Below are 14,081 nucleotides of genomic sequence, written 5' to 3' on the forward strand. Positions count from 1 at the left end.
AACCAGAATTTTCATATGAATCGAAATTTGTATCCTAAATACAAGTATTTTAATGGCATATGCTCCGGCAAACTACAAGCTCCTGTATCCTCTTGATGTAAAACAAAACCTGACAAGCAGCAAAATTCCACCCCTACACAGTAGAGATCCCTAGATGTAAGAAAGCTTTTTACTCTAATAGTTTCATCCCCAGAACTGATAGACTTTGGAATTCCCTTCTGGGTTCCTGCTTTCCCAACTGTACTGACATGCAGAAGTTCAATTGTAATGTGAACAGACATCTTGTCGCTCAACTTCCTACATAGTATCCCTGCAACTTCATCAAAGTGGCACTGTGCCTTGCTTGGAGTGAAACGGCGGGAAAAAAATGATAATAAAAATTGAAATGAGAATAAAATAAATAAAAATTAAATAGTTTATAAATAACATTTTTTTTTTAAATGAATGAATTAAATTAAATAAAATTTAATAAATAAATGAATTAAATTTAATATGTGAATTAAATTTTTCCAAAGAAATAGATTTAAAAATGAATAAATAAATGAAACTATCTTCAAATAAATAAAAATAACAAAAAAATAACATTATTTATTTTTGACCAACAAAAAAAAAAAAATAATTTAATGAACAAATCATACTGTAATTATTAAAAATTTTTTTCTTTTTTTTTTTTTACATAGGCATCACCACATTATCAAGGCCCAGAGGCCACTCAAGGATAAGGGTTAAAGAGTGTACAGTAGAAATTGGACAATATAGTAATCATTAGTAATGAAAATTTGGTAAATTTGATAACTTATATGGAACAGCTCATCAAGAACTTGTTTACTTTAGACTTGAACACAACCATATTGTAGTCAGCCGGAAAGCAGGAAAACGGAAGACAATTCCACAGGCGTGCAGTTCTAAGAAAAAAGCTTTGTTCATGGAATCTACGTTTAGGTTTAGGCACAGATAAAGAGTGGGGGGAATTATTGATAGTGGTTACAGCTAGACGAGTGTTTCTTGTGATTTACAGTATGATTTGTTCATTAAATTAATTTATTTTTGACCAACAAAAAAAAAAAATAATTTAATGAACAAGTCATACTATAATTATTAAATTGCACTGTACATTTTTGGCACTTGTACAGTTTAATCAAGAAAAAAAAAGGTTATCTTGTATGCATTCGTTTTGAACTGAAGATCTCCAAAAAATTCACTTAATTTGATCGAGTAGTTTTTTTTTGTTTTTTTTTTACAGCAGAAAACACGTTTTTATGACAATATCGAAAAAAGGTTATATTGTACGTATCCGTTTTGGACTGAAGATCTCTGAAAATATATTTCATTTAATTTGATCAAGTAGTTCTTTTTTTTTTTTACAGCGGAAAAACACGTTCTTATGAGAGCGTGTTGAAGTCAGCCATTTTGAAATTTGCTGAGCACGCCACGGGGAGATAACTCCATGTAAAGTGCCGACACTCCCTCCCCATCTTTAATTCTAGCTTTTCTTCCTAAAAATCGAACTATTTGCTCGGTATCATAACAAATTGTTTTTTTTTGCTGTAAAAAAAAAACTACTTGATGAAATTAAGTGAAATTTTTTTTTTTGGAGAACTTCATTCCATAACGAATACGTACAATATAACCTTTTTTTTTTTTTTTTTCGATATTTTCATTTTTTAATGTCTTGATTAAACTGTACAAGTACCATTTTTGCTAAAGGATCACCTTTTATCAAGGCCTAAGAGCCACTTGAGGATAAAAGTTAAATGAGTGATAGGTGCACTGTGAGACAATACTATGATGATAGGTAATTGTGGCAGGAGATTGAATTATTTAAGAGGATCGTCGCACAGGAACAACGGTGAAGTTAGGAAAAAGAGTATTAGTCCCCTGACAAAAGGAGGGTGGACCTGTAAATTCACCCTGGTCCACTTTTCTCAATAACTACGCCTTGGAAAATTTTTGAAATTTTGTACAAACTTTAAACATGATATGAGTAAAAAAAGTAACAGAATGGATTTTCTGGGAAAACTCCAGTTGCTCCATCTCCCCTAGGGGTGCCTTTTGGGTTAAAATGGCTAAAATTTACACTTTTGTGCTTAATAAAAAAAATTGATGCTTTGGATTTTTATAAAACTTTCTGAAAAGTTGTAACTAACTGATTTCTATATAATTTTGTTTGTTTATACTTTGCGATAACTCTTGGGTGTGCCCCAGGGGCTCTTTTAGGACTAATAAAAACACTCCATTTTTGGAACTATTTTACCATATTTGTCCAAAATTTTCTGTGTCTGTCTATTTAGCAGTTTTGCATGGTGCTGAACTCAAATTTAAATATGTTAAGGACTTGGGGACTTTTGGGGCTAAATGGAGGGGGGGGACAAATAATGAACTTAGTCATTTCTTTTTTTTACATGGTGCAGAACTCAAATTTACATATGTTAAGGCCTTAAACTGCGCTGTTTGACGTCCCCTGGGGACTTTTGGGGCTAAATGGGGGTGGAGGCAATGCTGAACTTAGTCATTTTTTTATGCCTCATTCACTGTGCACTCACGGGAGACCATGCATGCTTCACTTTTTTTTTTTTGTTATCCAGTGTGAGAGATGATGCATTATAATTTTCAATTTCAAACAATTTCATTCAATTAATTAATGTCGTATAACTTGGAAATTGGAGATCGTACCCGTACACAAATTTCAGGTTAGCAGAGAACAAAGATAATACCATGTTGGACTTTGATACACATTGATCTCAAGAGAACAAAGAAAATACCATGTCTGACTTTTACACATATATTGACCTCTGATGGAACAAAGAAAGAATATGTCAATAAAAGCAAGAGGTTTGATGAACAGATAGACAGAGAGAGACGAACAATCTTTACGTCGTTTGTTTGTCAACCCTATCCTCATCTTTCACCATCCTTGCTTGATATGTTCGACGACCACTGCAGGCAAAATAATGATTAAATAAAAACACAGTTTTGTTTTGAAACCGTCTCTGTATTTGATGGCTGAGACGAGCTAGAGTGTATATATTTCTTTAGCAGCACTCGTCTTCATAGAAGTGCAACAAACATGGTTATATATACGTGAGCGGTAAACAAATAAATTGTTACAGAGCGAACAAACTCTACAATATGACGTGGATTCCATGAACAAAGCTTCTTTCTTAGAACTGCACACCTGTGGAACTCTGGTCCGTCTGCCTGCTTCCCACCTGACTACAACTTGGATGTCTTCAAATCCAACGTCAACAAATTCCTAATGAACCGGCCCCTTAAGTAAACACTTTCAAATCTCCACACTAACGTACTGTACTTGCAATAACCCTTATCCCTGAGTGGCTTCCGGACCTTGTGTAAGTAGTGACCACCGTGTAATAAAAAAAAAAAAAAAGGACCCATGGTTAGAGTAATTAGAAAAATGAATTGTAAAAAGTGATGTTCTCCTGATGGTTGAAGGTTCAATCCTCAGTGTGGGTAACTGAAAAATACAATTGCGAATTACTTAGGACCTCTATCCAGTTATGGCTGACAGAACAAGAGCACGCTACCTCGTGAAGTAAATAAAAGGTTCCGTTTGAAATTCCGTCCAAATTCCCGAGTTCAACAGAAACATTCCAGAGTTCAGCAAGATACACCTGAAGAAGGTCGGAGGTTATATCGACCGAAACGTGAAAATCACACTCAAGATGAAGATAGTAGTCAGATGAATCCAAATAATACAAAACTATACAATATTCCGTCTTTTTATTAATACAATATGTATATGTGCTTCTTTTTTATCTCTATAGTTTTAAAATATAAACGATTTTTCCCCTCTAGAAAAAAGAATTATAGCAACACAAACACAGATGCCACATATAAATTTAATGTTATATTATTATAGGTTATACTACCTGCCAATACCTGATGTATGTTTTCCAAATATTATCAGACGATTTTATTCAGTATCATAAATTAATATTTTCTTAAGAGTCACTCTTCCAAACAAGTCATATTTACAGGTGGTAGCAGGATACTTACTCAGTCATTATTTTCTACTCTTACTCTCCCAGATAAAAACCGGGAACTTTGATATAATTGCCACATGTTTCACAATCATGCCATCCGTGTTTACTTTCTTATTCTGTATATTTAACACTGCTCGTTAAGGCTATTCTACATAAATAGGAACCTGTCCCTTTAGGATCTATTATTACGTTTTGGTCAATTTGATTGGCTATGTTTATCGGATTAAGGACATTCCGAACACCTATTAAGAATTAAATAACATGGTGTCATCCAATATATATACTTTTATAATATTGTTTCACTTTGTGTCTATCTGTTGTAGTAGTTTCTATAACTTACATATATACATGCTAAACAATGCTTTAAGCAAACTATATTTACATTTTATACTTAAGGCCGTATTAATAATTACAGTATATTTCTTTTTCAGTCCGCAGAACAGTGAGAACTCTCCACAAAATCAGGTGAAGAAATGTTTAAATATCTTGTCTTACTTAACTCATGTATATAATCAGTGGAGCTTTGCCACATACCTGTGAACAGAATTAAAAAAACAAAAATCATGTAAATTGATCAAGTAGTTTGATTTTTATTAAGAAAATCTTTTTTTAAGTAATTAATGGGAATTTGAAGGCATTAAATACAAATCTTGTAAATTTAAATTATTAGTGAGTTATCTCCATTTGTTTTATTTTTTAATAACTGACAAGACAACATTTTTCGGTTACTGCTAAATTTTATTTTTTATAAAAAATAAAACTACTTTATTAATTTATGTGGTTTTTTGGAATATGATATTTTTGTTTTGTCACGGGTACATATATCATACAGTTTTTCTTTATTTTTGTTTTTTAATATAAGGGATAATTCTGGACAAGAACCCAAAATTTTGCTATTTAACACTTGTCTTTGTTATGTTTTTGGGAACGGTATTTATTTCATCAGGGACAAAACTACTTGTCTCCGTGTTTATATGTAACTTCTCGTTTTGCTGCGACGTTATTTAATTTATTTTTTTTAATCGTTATTTATTTTTCTTTCCTCTTCTTTGTGCCTAAATCTCCAATATACAACAACCGTTAGCGTACTTATAGTTAAACTAAGTTAGAATATATTTTTTACTCATTCTCGCCAACGTGATTACGACGAGACTTGGTCATAGTAGCGGGTTTTTCAAGCCAACACACTCTTTCCACTCTAGCCAGCCCACGTGAATGGATGTAGTTCTTCCACGCTCGCCTATGCCGGTCAAACAACTGGGTATGTTCATTTTAAATTCTCCAGTGTTTGTTTAAGTGAATCCTCTACCTACTTTCATAGGATATATGCTTGCTATATTTCCTCGCAATTAAGTTCATTTAAGCAATATAATTTGCTCTAGCATTTTCGTTCCCTGTTTACGTTGAAAGGAATGTGAAAGCATTTGAACTGTCACTTGACAGTGTACGTTTGCCTTCCTTGTACTTTTCTTCATTTATTATCCCTTTTTCCTTTTCTTTTTTTCTCCTTTTTTTTGTCGCAGGAGAACTCACTTTTATTTATTTTCTGTTTCATAGGATATTTTTTTTTTTTTTTTTTTTTTTTTTTTACATAGGCATCACCACATTATCAAGGCCCAGAGGCCACTCAAGGATAAGGGTTAAAGAGTGTACAGTAGAAATTGGTCAATATAGTAATCATTAGTAATGAAAATTTGATAAATTTGATAACTTATATGGAACGGCTCATCAAGAACTTATTTACTTTAGACTTGAACACAACCATATTGTAGTCAGCCGGAAAGTAGGAAAACGGAAGACAATTCCACAGGCATGCAGTTCTAAGAAAGAAGCTTTGTTCATGGAATCTACGTTTAGGTTTAGGCACAGATAAAGAGTGGGGGAAATTATTGATAGTGTTTACAGCTAGATATATGCTTGCTATATTTCCTCGCAATTAAGTTCATTTAGATTCTACCAATTTCTTACTTTGAAAGGAATGTGAAAGCATTTAAACTGTCACTTGACAGTGAACGTTTGCCTTCCTGTTTATGTTAATGTTTATAGTTATCTTCTACTTCATTTAGTATCCCTTTTTCCTTTTTTTTTCTCCTTTTTTTTGTCACAGTAGAACTCACTTTTCTTTATTTTCTGTTTCAGATTTTTACCTGATTCATTGAGGAATAAATGTATTGTTCTTAATTGGAATGCGCTTCTTTGTTTTTCTTTGCGTCTGAACTTATCTGGCTGTCCAAGCAAGGTGTCAAATAGCATTTTTACGAAGGCAGCACATTGTACTAATCTCAATGCTTATGTTGAACCATCACTTTGGGTGATAGCTCCATCTGTGTGATACTTTGACACCACGTGGCTCTACCGACCCGAAACGTTGTGTTCTGTGGATTTTTTTTCCATCTTCTGTTCCTTTGCCATGTTGTCGTCGTTTATGCATTGCCGATCATTTGCTGGGTGTCTTTCAATGTGCAACATGGCACTACAACCTGATAAAGCAGTCACTCCTAAGGCTATCAAAGAGTTATGGTTCCTGTACTGTCAGATGACAGCAGCAGCCAGACAAACTGTCAAACCTATAACCTCAACCTTAAGAGTGGCCAAGACCAGTCACAAAAGACAATGAGTGGCAAACAGGCGTCATCAAATTGCTCAGTTTGAGATGAGAGAGATAAAAAAGCAATGGGATAAAAAAAAAGGGATGGGGAATGACATTCATTCTGTTAGTCAAAAAACAAGGCCAAGTACTGGGTGTCTCTGATGAGTTCTTGTGCCTGGCTAATAGATAAATAGACAAGTATTTTAGTGGTGAATTCTCTGACGAACTGCAATCGCTTGTGCCCCCACGACGTGAACACCCTCGACAAACCCGATAGGCTGCTAAATCCCACCCCCACACTGTAGAGATCCCTAGATGTAAAAGATCTTTTTACTCCAATAGTTTCTTCCCCAGAACTGCTAGACTTTGGAATTCCATTCCAGGTCCCTGCTTCCCCAACAGTACTGACGTGCAGAAGTTCAAGTGTAACGTGAACCGACATCTTGCTGCCCAAATCCCTACATAGTACCCCAGTAGTTGTTGCCCCTGATAGTAGCTCCCTACACCAAAGTGGCAATTATCCTTGTTTGGGGTGAAAATGTGATAAAAAAAAATTAAAAAAAAAAAATGCAGGGAAGTTAAAAGGATAAGATCGATTCTTTAAGAGAAGACTTATCGGGATACAAAACTCAACAAATTGAGGTGGAGCTTATAAAGAACTAGACTCCCCGTGCCCCGTTGGGTCAGTATATTATATTAGCTATGGAATTAATGTATGAGCATGATTTATGAAGTTGATTTATTTGTAAGAAAATTGTGACAGTATAATTGTAGTACAGAATAGTTTCAAAACATCAACAGTCTACGTTATGATATATAAAAGACTACCCGTGACCCGTTGGGTCAGTATTTTATATTAGCTATGGAATTAATGTAGGAGCGTAACACTTGTGACGTAAAGAAAATAGTTTTTGTGACGTAACAGACACATTTCTATGAAAGTATATTAAAATGAAAAAAAGAATCTACAGGGTGGTCAAAAAGTCAGGTAACATGTTAAAGGTAGAAAAAACAATATGATCCATTATAATCTCTATTCGTTTAATATTATTTGTTTAAATATTTGAGTGTTATATATAAACTACCCCTCCTGATTTCTGGCTTTGGGGCTATGTAAAGGATAGCGTTTATGGCAAGAAGCCTGATACAATAGCGTCTTTAAAGTTATTTATTGAAGAGGAGATTGCGCGGATATCAGCTGACATGATTACACGTGTTACACAATCAGTGGTTAATCGCTTCCAGCGATTGATAGAGAGAAATGGACGACAATTAACAAAATAAACATATTTCATGTTTGTTTCATTTTATATTTCAATGTATGGTACTTAAATATACGTGTATTGCTAATATCGTTTTTCTTTAAAATGTTACCTGACTTTTTGACCACCCTGTAGATAGATTTCTATGAGTCGTTCTGTTTATAATTGTTTATTTTTGAAAAAACAAACTTGCAGCCATTGAATTATGAGTGGGTTGCCATACTTATAGGTAAATGTGCACTATTCAAATTTTGATATATCGTTTAATTTAAATGCAAAAAAAAAATGCTGTTATGGGTTTATGTTTATGTACGCATGCGCAACCGGAAGTCGTAAACCGGATGTGGGTTACAACACACGATACAAGGTTATTTGAGTTTTGTAATTATATAGATGTACATACATACACACATATATAAATGAAAATTTGGAATTAAATTCAGTAAATTAAAAAAAATTGCAACAAATTTATTTTTCGACAAGGAATACAAAAATTTAAATGTTTTTTTTTCCTTAATTCATGGATTTTCAACAAATGGCTCATTTCATCAGTGGAAATGTTTTTAACAAAATTATTTTTATAGGTAGTCATAAATTTTGTTATTAGCACGTTTTGACGATTTTAGCTTAGGTGCGTCCAACTCTTCAAGTGTACAACTCAACCCCCAACTATGAATGTCGTCGGTCGATCATTTGTATTACTGTTTAAAAACTCATTGACTGTCACACCCCATAGTCACTCCTCAAAATCATATCATTAAATATAAATCCTAAAGTACCCACGCACCAAATCTAAATATATCTCAGGTCAATTGTTACCATCATATTTCTTTTGTTACTCTGCTAAACCTACTTCTTTTCCTTTTGTTATATATCTTTTTATTTCTTCTACTTCCCAACACCTGGGGTGGAAGCGCTTATAGAATCACAATAGTCACCTAATATATAAAAACAAACCCTAAACATTGTCCGCATAGATTTTCTTCTCAGCCTAATCTGTTCTTGCTCGGCTTCGATATTGTAGACAATGTATGACGAGCTACTGCTGCTAATATCCTCGCAGCTCCTGCTGATATTTTCCTACACGCTCATTGCGCTCTGTTACACGTAGAAGATAATGCCAAGTTTGCTGCAAAGAAGGTAGGCACTCTCTACCGGGCTAGAAACATTCTCACACCTGCCAGTATCCTATATCTCTACAAAGCCATGTATGGAGTATTTTTTTGCCATATCTAGGCGGTTACACCAACCTCTAGTCTCATATTATTGGTCAGGATCACGGAAAAGAGCTTTTCATATGCTACATACTGTCTACCAACCCCAAGACCCTGTCCCATCGCCACAGTATTGCATTGCTTTCTTTATTTTACATGTACTTCAATGGGATGTGCTATGATGAATTATCTATCCTTGCACACATTCAACGTGAATACCCTCGACCAACACGACAATCAACAAAATCACACCCCATCAATATCCTCGCAAACCAGCTATCATAACAGCTCCTGTTGATATTTTCCCATGCGTTCATACGCGCTCAGTTACACGTTGACGTGTGCGATTTTTGGGCGCGCATGTGGTTGCACCTTTGTTCTGTTTATTTTTTGGGTGGTGGTGGTGGTGGGAGGAACATTGATCGTATCACATTAAAACGAAATTGCAAAATTAATTTTGTTTGAAAAAAAAAATGTTTATTCTATTTTCAGAGTCTCAGTCGAAGCGTGAGTAGTCTGGCTCAGCTGAAGCGATCTTTTTCTCGGGCGTTTGTCAAAGACGATTCTATCAATGCAAGTCCTTCCTCAAAATCAATGAAACTTAACGGTGAAAAACGTAAGTAAAATAAATGTGACTAGCGGGACCTGTGGAAATTCCACAGCGGACTCATATGTAATATATTGATGTTTGCATTCTGTGGATGTTCGGTATAAATGGAGACGGTATAATATTATTGTAGCTCTTTTGTTAAAACTGCAAGCTCTAAGCTAGCAGGGACGGTCATAAAATACGCTTAAACATGATATTTTAATTCTTGCACTTTTGGGGCTAAATGGAGGGGAGCAAATGATGGAGTTAGTCATTTCTTTTTTTGTATGGTGCACAAGTCAAATTTACATATGTTAAGGCCTAAAACTGCACTGTTTGTTCATTTTCACCAGGATTTGACGTACCCTGGAGACTTTTGTGGATAAATCAGAGGGGATGCTGAACTTAGTCATTTTTTTTATGCCTCGTTCACTGTGCACTCATGGGGGACCACGCATGCTTCACTTGTTTTGTTAAAAATACATCTAGCACATCTACTGGATCATTTTTTTGGAATTTTGGGAATTTATACTAATTTCTACATGACACTTGAAATGCCTCGGTTTAAAACATCAAGCACTAAAAAAAAATTTTGATGAATCATACTTAAAGATTTAAAATACGGTATAACGGAAAATGTTTTCTCAATCATTAAATCATTTCTCTCCGATAGGCTCATAAGAGTAGTGGTCGATGGACAAAAATCGGAGGCCTGCAATATAAATGCTGGAGTCCCCCAGGGGTCAATCCTGGGCCCAACTCTCTTCCTGATCTACATCAATGACCTCCCTAAACACATACTTAAATCATTCGTTGACATCTATGCTGATGACACAACCATCTACGGCAACACATCAAAGGCTGTAAATGACAAAGTTCTCTCTGATTCTCTCTCCTCTGATCTCGAGCGCGTGGTTCAGTGGGGGAAGATGTGGCTGGTTACCTTTAATGCATCCAAAACCAAACTCCAATGGATGGCTCTCGTCTGGGTGATGCTCCGTGTTTTGACAAGCTTCTGGGTTTAACCTTTACTCCTGATCTGAAATGGAACACTTACATCAAGTCTGTTGCCAAGGTCGCTGGAAAGATGGTGGGATCCTTCTACCGCTCCAGAAGATATCTCACTACTGATGCAATTCTCTATCTATATAAAAGCCAAGTACGTCCAAGGATGGAATACTGTTGCCATATCTGGGCAGGAGCTGCTAAAAACAGCCTATCCTGCCTTGACAGAGTACAAAATAGACTTCGTGGCTTAGTGGGGGATGCCCTTTTCTCTACCCTGCAACCTCTCTTCCACAGAAGAGACGTTGCGAGCCTGTCCTTGTTTTATCGTTATTTCCATGGCAGATGCTCGTCTGAACTCCAATCTCTGGTCCCCCCTCGCCAATCTTCCACGAGAAACACCCGTCTAGCTGAATCCACTGTGAAAAATTTCCCCCACTCTATATCTGTGCCTAAATCAAGACGCGTATTCCATGAACAAAGCTTCTTTCTTAGAACTGCACGCCTGTGGAACTCTGTTCCGTCTGCCTGCTTCCCTCCGGACTACAGTTTGGATGTCTTCAAGTCCAATGTTAACAAATTCCTAATGAACCGCCCCCTTAAGTAAACACTTCAGCAAATCTCCTCACTAACTTTATGTACTTGCAATAACCCTTATCCCTGAGTGGCTTCCGGGCCTTGATAAGTGGTGATCACTGTGTAAAAAAAAAAAAAAAAAAAAAAAAAAATACTTCTACTTTTATGATGCTTCTAGATTTCTATTTTTATTTATTTATTTTTTTTCCAGAGAGACAAATTAATGCCTCATCAAACCCGAAATCCAAAGTCCACGCTGACGGAATTCTAAAATGGATGACCAGCAAACCTAAATCGAGTGAAACGATAAATGCAGAATCTGAAACGGATTCGAGTAAAGAAAATCCGTCACTTAATCATCAAACATCCTCGTCTTTAAATGAAGACCTGAATTCTTCCAGTTATAGCAACAATGAAGATCATAGTCTAACATCATCCCCAACAGAAAAAGTGGTTCCGGAAACGATAATTTTAACGCCTCATATCCTATCTTTTGATTGCAGTCCAGAGATTTCTGAAGAAGATAATCGAAAAGGGGAATTGTCAAGTTCAACTTTGCCATCTTTGTCCTTTCATTCTCTTAACGGAATTCTCGAAACAGACGAAGGAGCGGAAGATGCGGAAAAAATATCTGATCACGAAGCGTCCCTTACAGACAAACAAGAACACGATGAAGAAACGTGCGAAAATACCAGAGTGACTCTGTTAGAATTTGTAAGTTATTCTTTTTCTCAAGCATATTTCAATTCTACACTTAAAAATTTAATTGACAATAATGTTTACTTAAATTTATTATTTGTGGTTGAAATCTAATATGTGAGATAAAAGAGCGTTTTAGTGATGATTTATTTAATTATCTATTTTTAGAATTTGTACTTATTCTTTTTCTAAAGCACATTTTAGTTCTAGATTAAAAAATTTTGTATGACGATAATGTTTATTTAATTTTATTGATTATTTGTGGTGAAATCTAATATGTGTGAGAAAAAAGCATTTCAGTGATTTTTTTTTTTTTTTTTTTAATATCTATTTTTAGAATTTTTCCCACTTAAAAATTTGTATGTTTCATTTATTTATTTATTATTTGTGGTTGAAATCTAAAATGTGAGTCAAATAGAAAAGTAGTCAACCACCTCAGCAAAAATAACCTCCTTGGTGACATGCAATATGGTTTCCGTTCCGTTCCGCTAGAGGCTCTGCCAATGGGGCATTAGAATACACCGACTGCCCCCCCTGCAGAGGGTAAAAGTCCCTCAATGCGGGTCCTGGATATGACCTTAAATTATATCCAGTGGTGAGGCCCCAGCTTGCAGGCTTTGGGGAGTGTGGAGCCACCCTTTAATTACCATTGCTCCCAGGTCCACTCTGACCCGGAGTGGTAGTACCTGTTAGGGTTCCAACTATGGGTTAAATAGAAACCGACTTGAAAACAACAAATATATTCTATTAAAAATCTTTTCTTCAAAGTCTTTGGATTCGGCATTAAATAACCCAAAAAGGGTTGATATGCCATAAAACAAAACCAACCAACCAACCGACCATTCCGCTAGATCTACAGCAGATATCTTAGAATCAGTGAATCTCTCAACAGAGGCTTCCTTTCTTGCTCTTGATATATCAAAGGCCTTTCATAGGGTATGGCATAAAGGTCTACTTCACAAGATTTCCAGCTATGGTATAGCTGGAAATGTCTTCTCAATTTCTAATCATTTCTTTCTGATAGGTTCATAAGAGTAGTGATTGATAGGCAGAAATTAGAAGCTCACAGTATTAGCTGGAGTTCCCCAGGGGTCTGTTCTAGTCCCAACCCTCTTCCTGATCTACATCAATGATCTTCCAAATAACATCCTAAGATCATTTCTAGACATTTATGCTGACTACACTACCATCTATGGCACCACATCAAAGGCTGTAAATCACCAAGTTATCTCTGATTCTCTCTCCTCTGATCTTGAACATGTGGTGCAATGAGGAAAGAGATGGCTGGTTACTTTTAATACATCTAAAACCAAGCTTCTATCTTTACATCATCAACGCTCTGATCCCCATCAGGGATCAATTGAAATGAATGGCTCTTGTCTTGAGGAGGCTCCATGTTTTGATAAGCTTCTTGGTATGACCTGTACTCCTGATTTGAAATGGAACACGTACATCAAATTCATTGCCAAGGCTACTGGAAAAATGATGGGATCATTCTACCGCTCCAGTAGATATCTCACTGCTGATGCAATTCTCTACCTGTATAAGGGCCAGGTACATCTAAGAACGAAGTACTGTTGCTACATCTGGGTAGAATTTGCTACAAGCCTTTTATCTTGCCTTGACAGAATTCAAAATAAACTTTGTAGTCTAGAATGCCCTTTTCTTTTCTCTGCAACCTCTTCACCACAGAAGAGACGTTGCGAGCCTGTCTCTGCTTTATCGCTATTTTCATGGCAAGTGCTCATCTGAGCTCTAATCTGTGGTCCGTCGCCAGAATTTCACGAAAAGCACTCGTCTAGCTGAAACCACTATCAATAATTTCCCCCATTCTTTATCTGTGCTTAGACCTAAACGTAGATTCCATGAACAAAGCTTCTTTCTTAGAACTGCACACCTGTGGAACTCTGTTCTGTTTGCCTGCTTTCCAGCTGACTACAATATGGTTGTCTTCAAGTTCAATGTAAACAAGTTCTTGATGAGACGTTCCATATTAAGCAATCCAATTTACCATATGGTTACTATTACTGCAATATTGTCCTAACATTTTATTTTTTTGCCATTCTGTTCACCCATACTTCTTCAAATTAATTGTAGTAGAAATCATCCCCGTTTATTTTCTTACTGTTACCTCGACTGGGA

The 14,081-nt window shown here is 35.7% G+C and overlaps 1 protein-coding gene across 1 annotated transcript in view; it reads left to right on the forward strand.

Annotated features, from left to right (window-relative positions):
• The window catches only part of LOC145268852 (mismatch repair endonuclease PMS2-like), an 84,837-nt gene that overhangs the window by 33,689 nt on the left and 37,067 nt on the right, over positions 1-14,081 (forward strand). The window contains exons 13-15 of the mRNA XM_080124528.1: positions 4,436-4,469; positions 9,563-9,686; positions 11,452-11,954. Of these exons, the coding sequence (XP_079980654.1) occupies positions 4,436-4,469; positions 9,563-9,686; positions 11,452-11,954 (661 nt within the window). The remainder of the gene's footprint in view (positions 1-4,435; positions 4,470-9,562; positions 9,687-11,451; positions 11,955-14,081) is intronic.

This window comes from Euprymna scolopes, chromosome 44 (genome assembly GCF_053919585.1).
Source record: "Euprymna scolopes isolate OS-2025 chromosome 44, ASM5391958v1, whole genome shotgun sequence".
Classification (NCBI taxonomy): Eukaryota; Metazoa; Mollusca; class Cephalopoda; order Sepiida; family Sepiolidae; genus Euprymna; species Euprymna scolopes.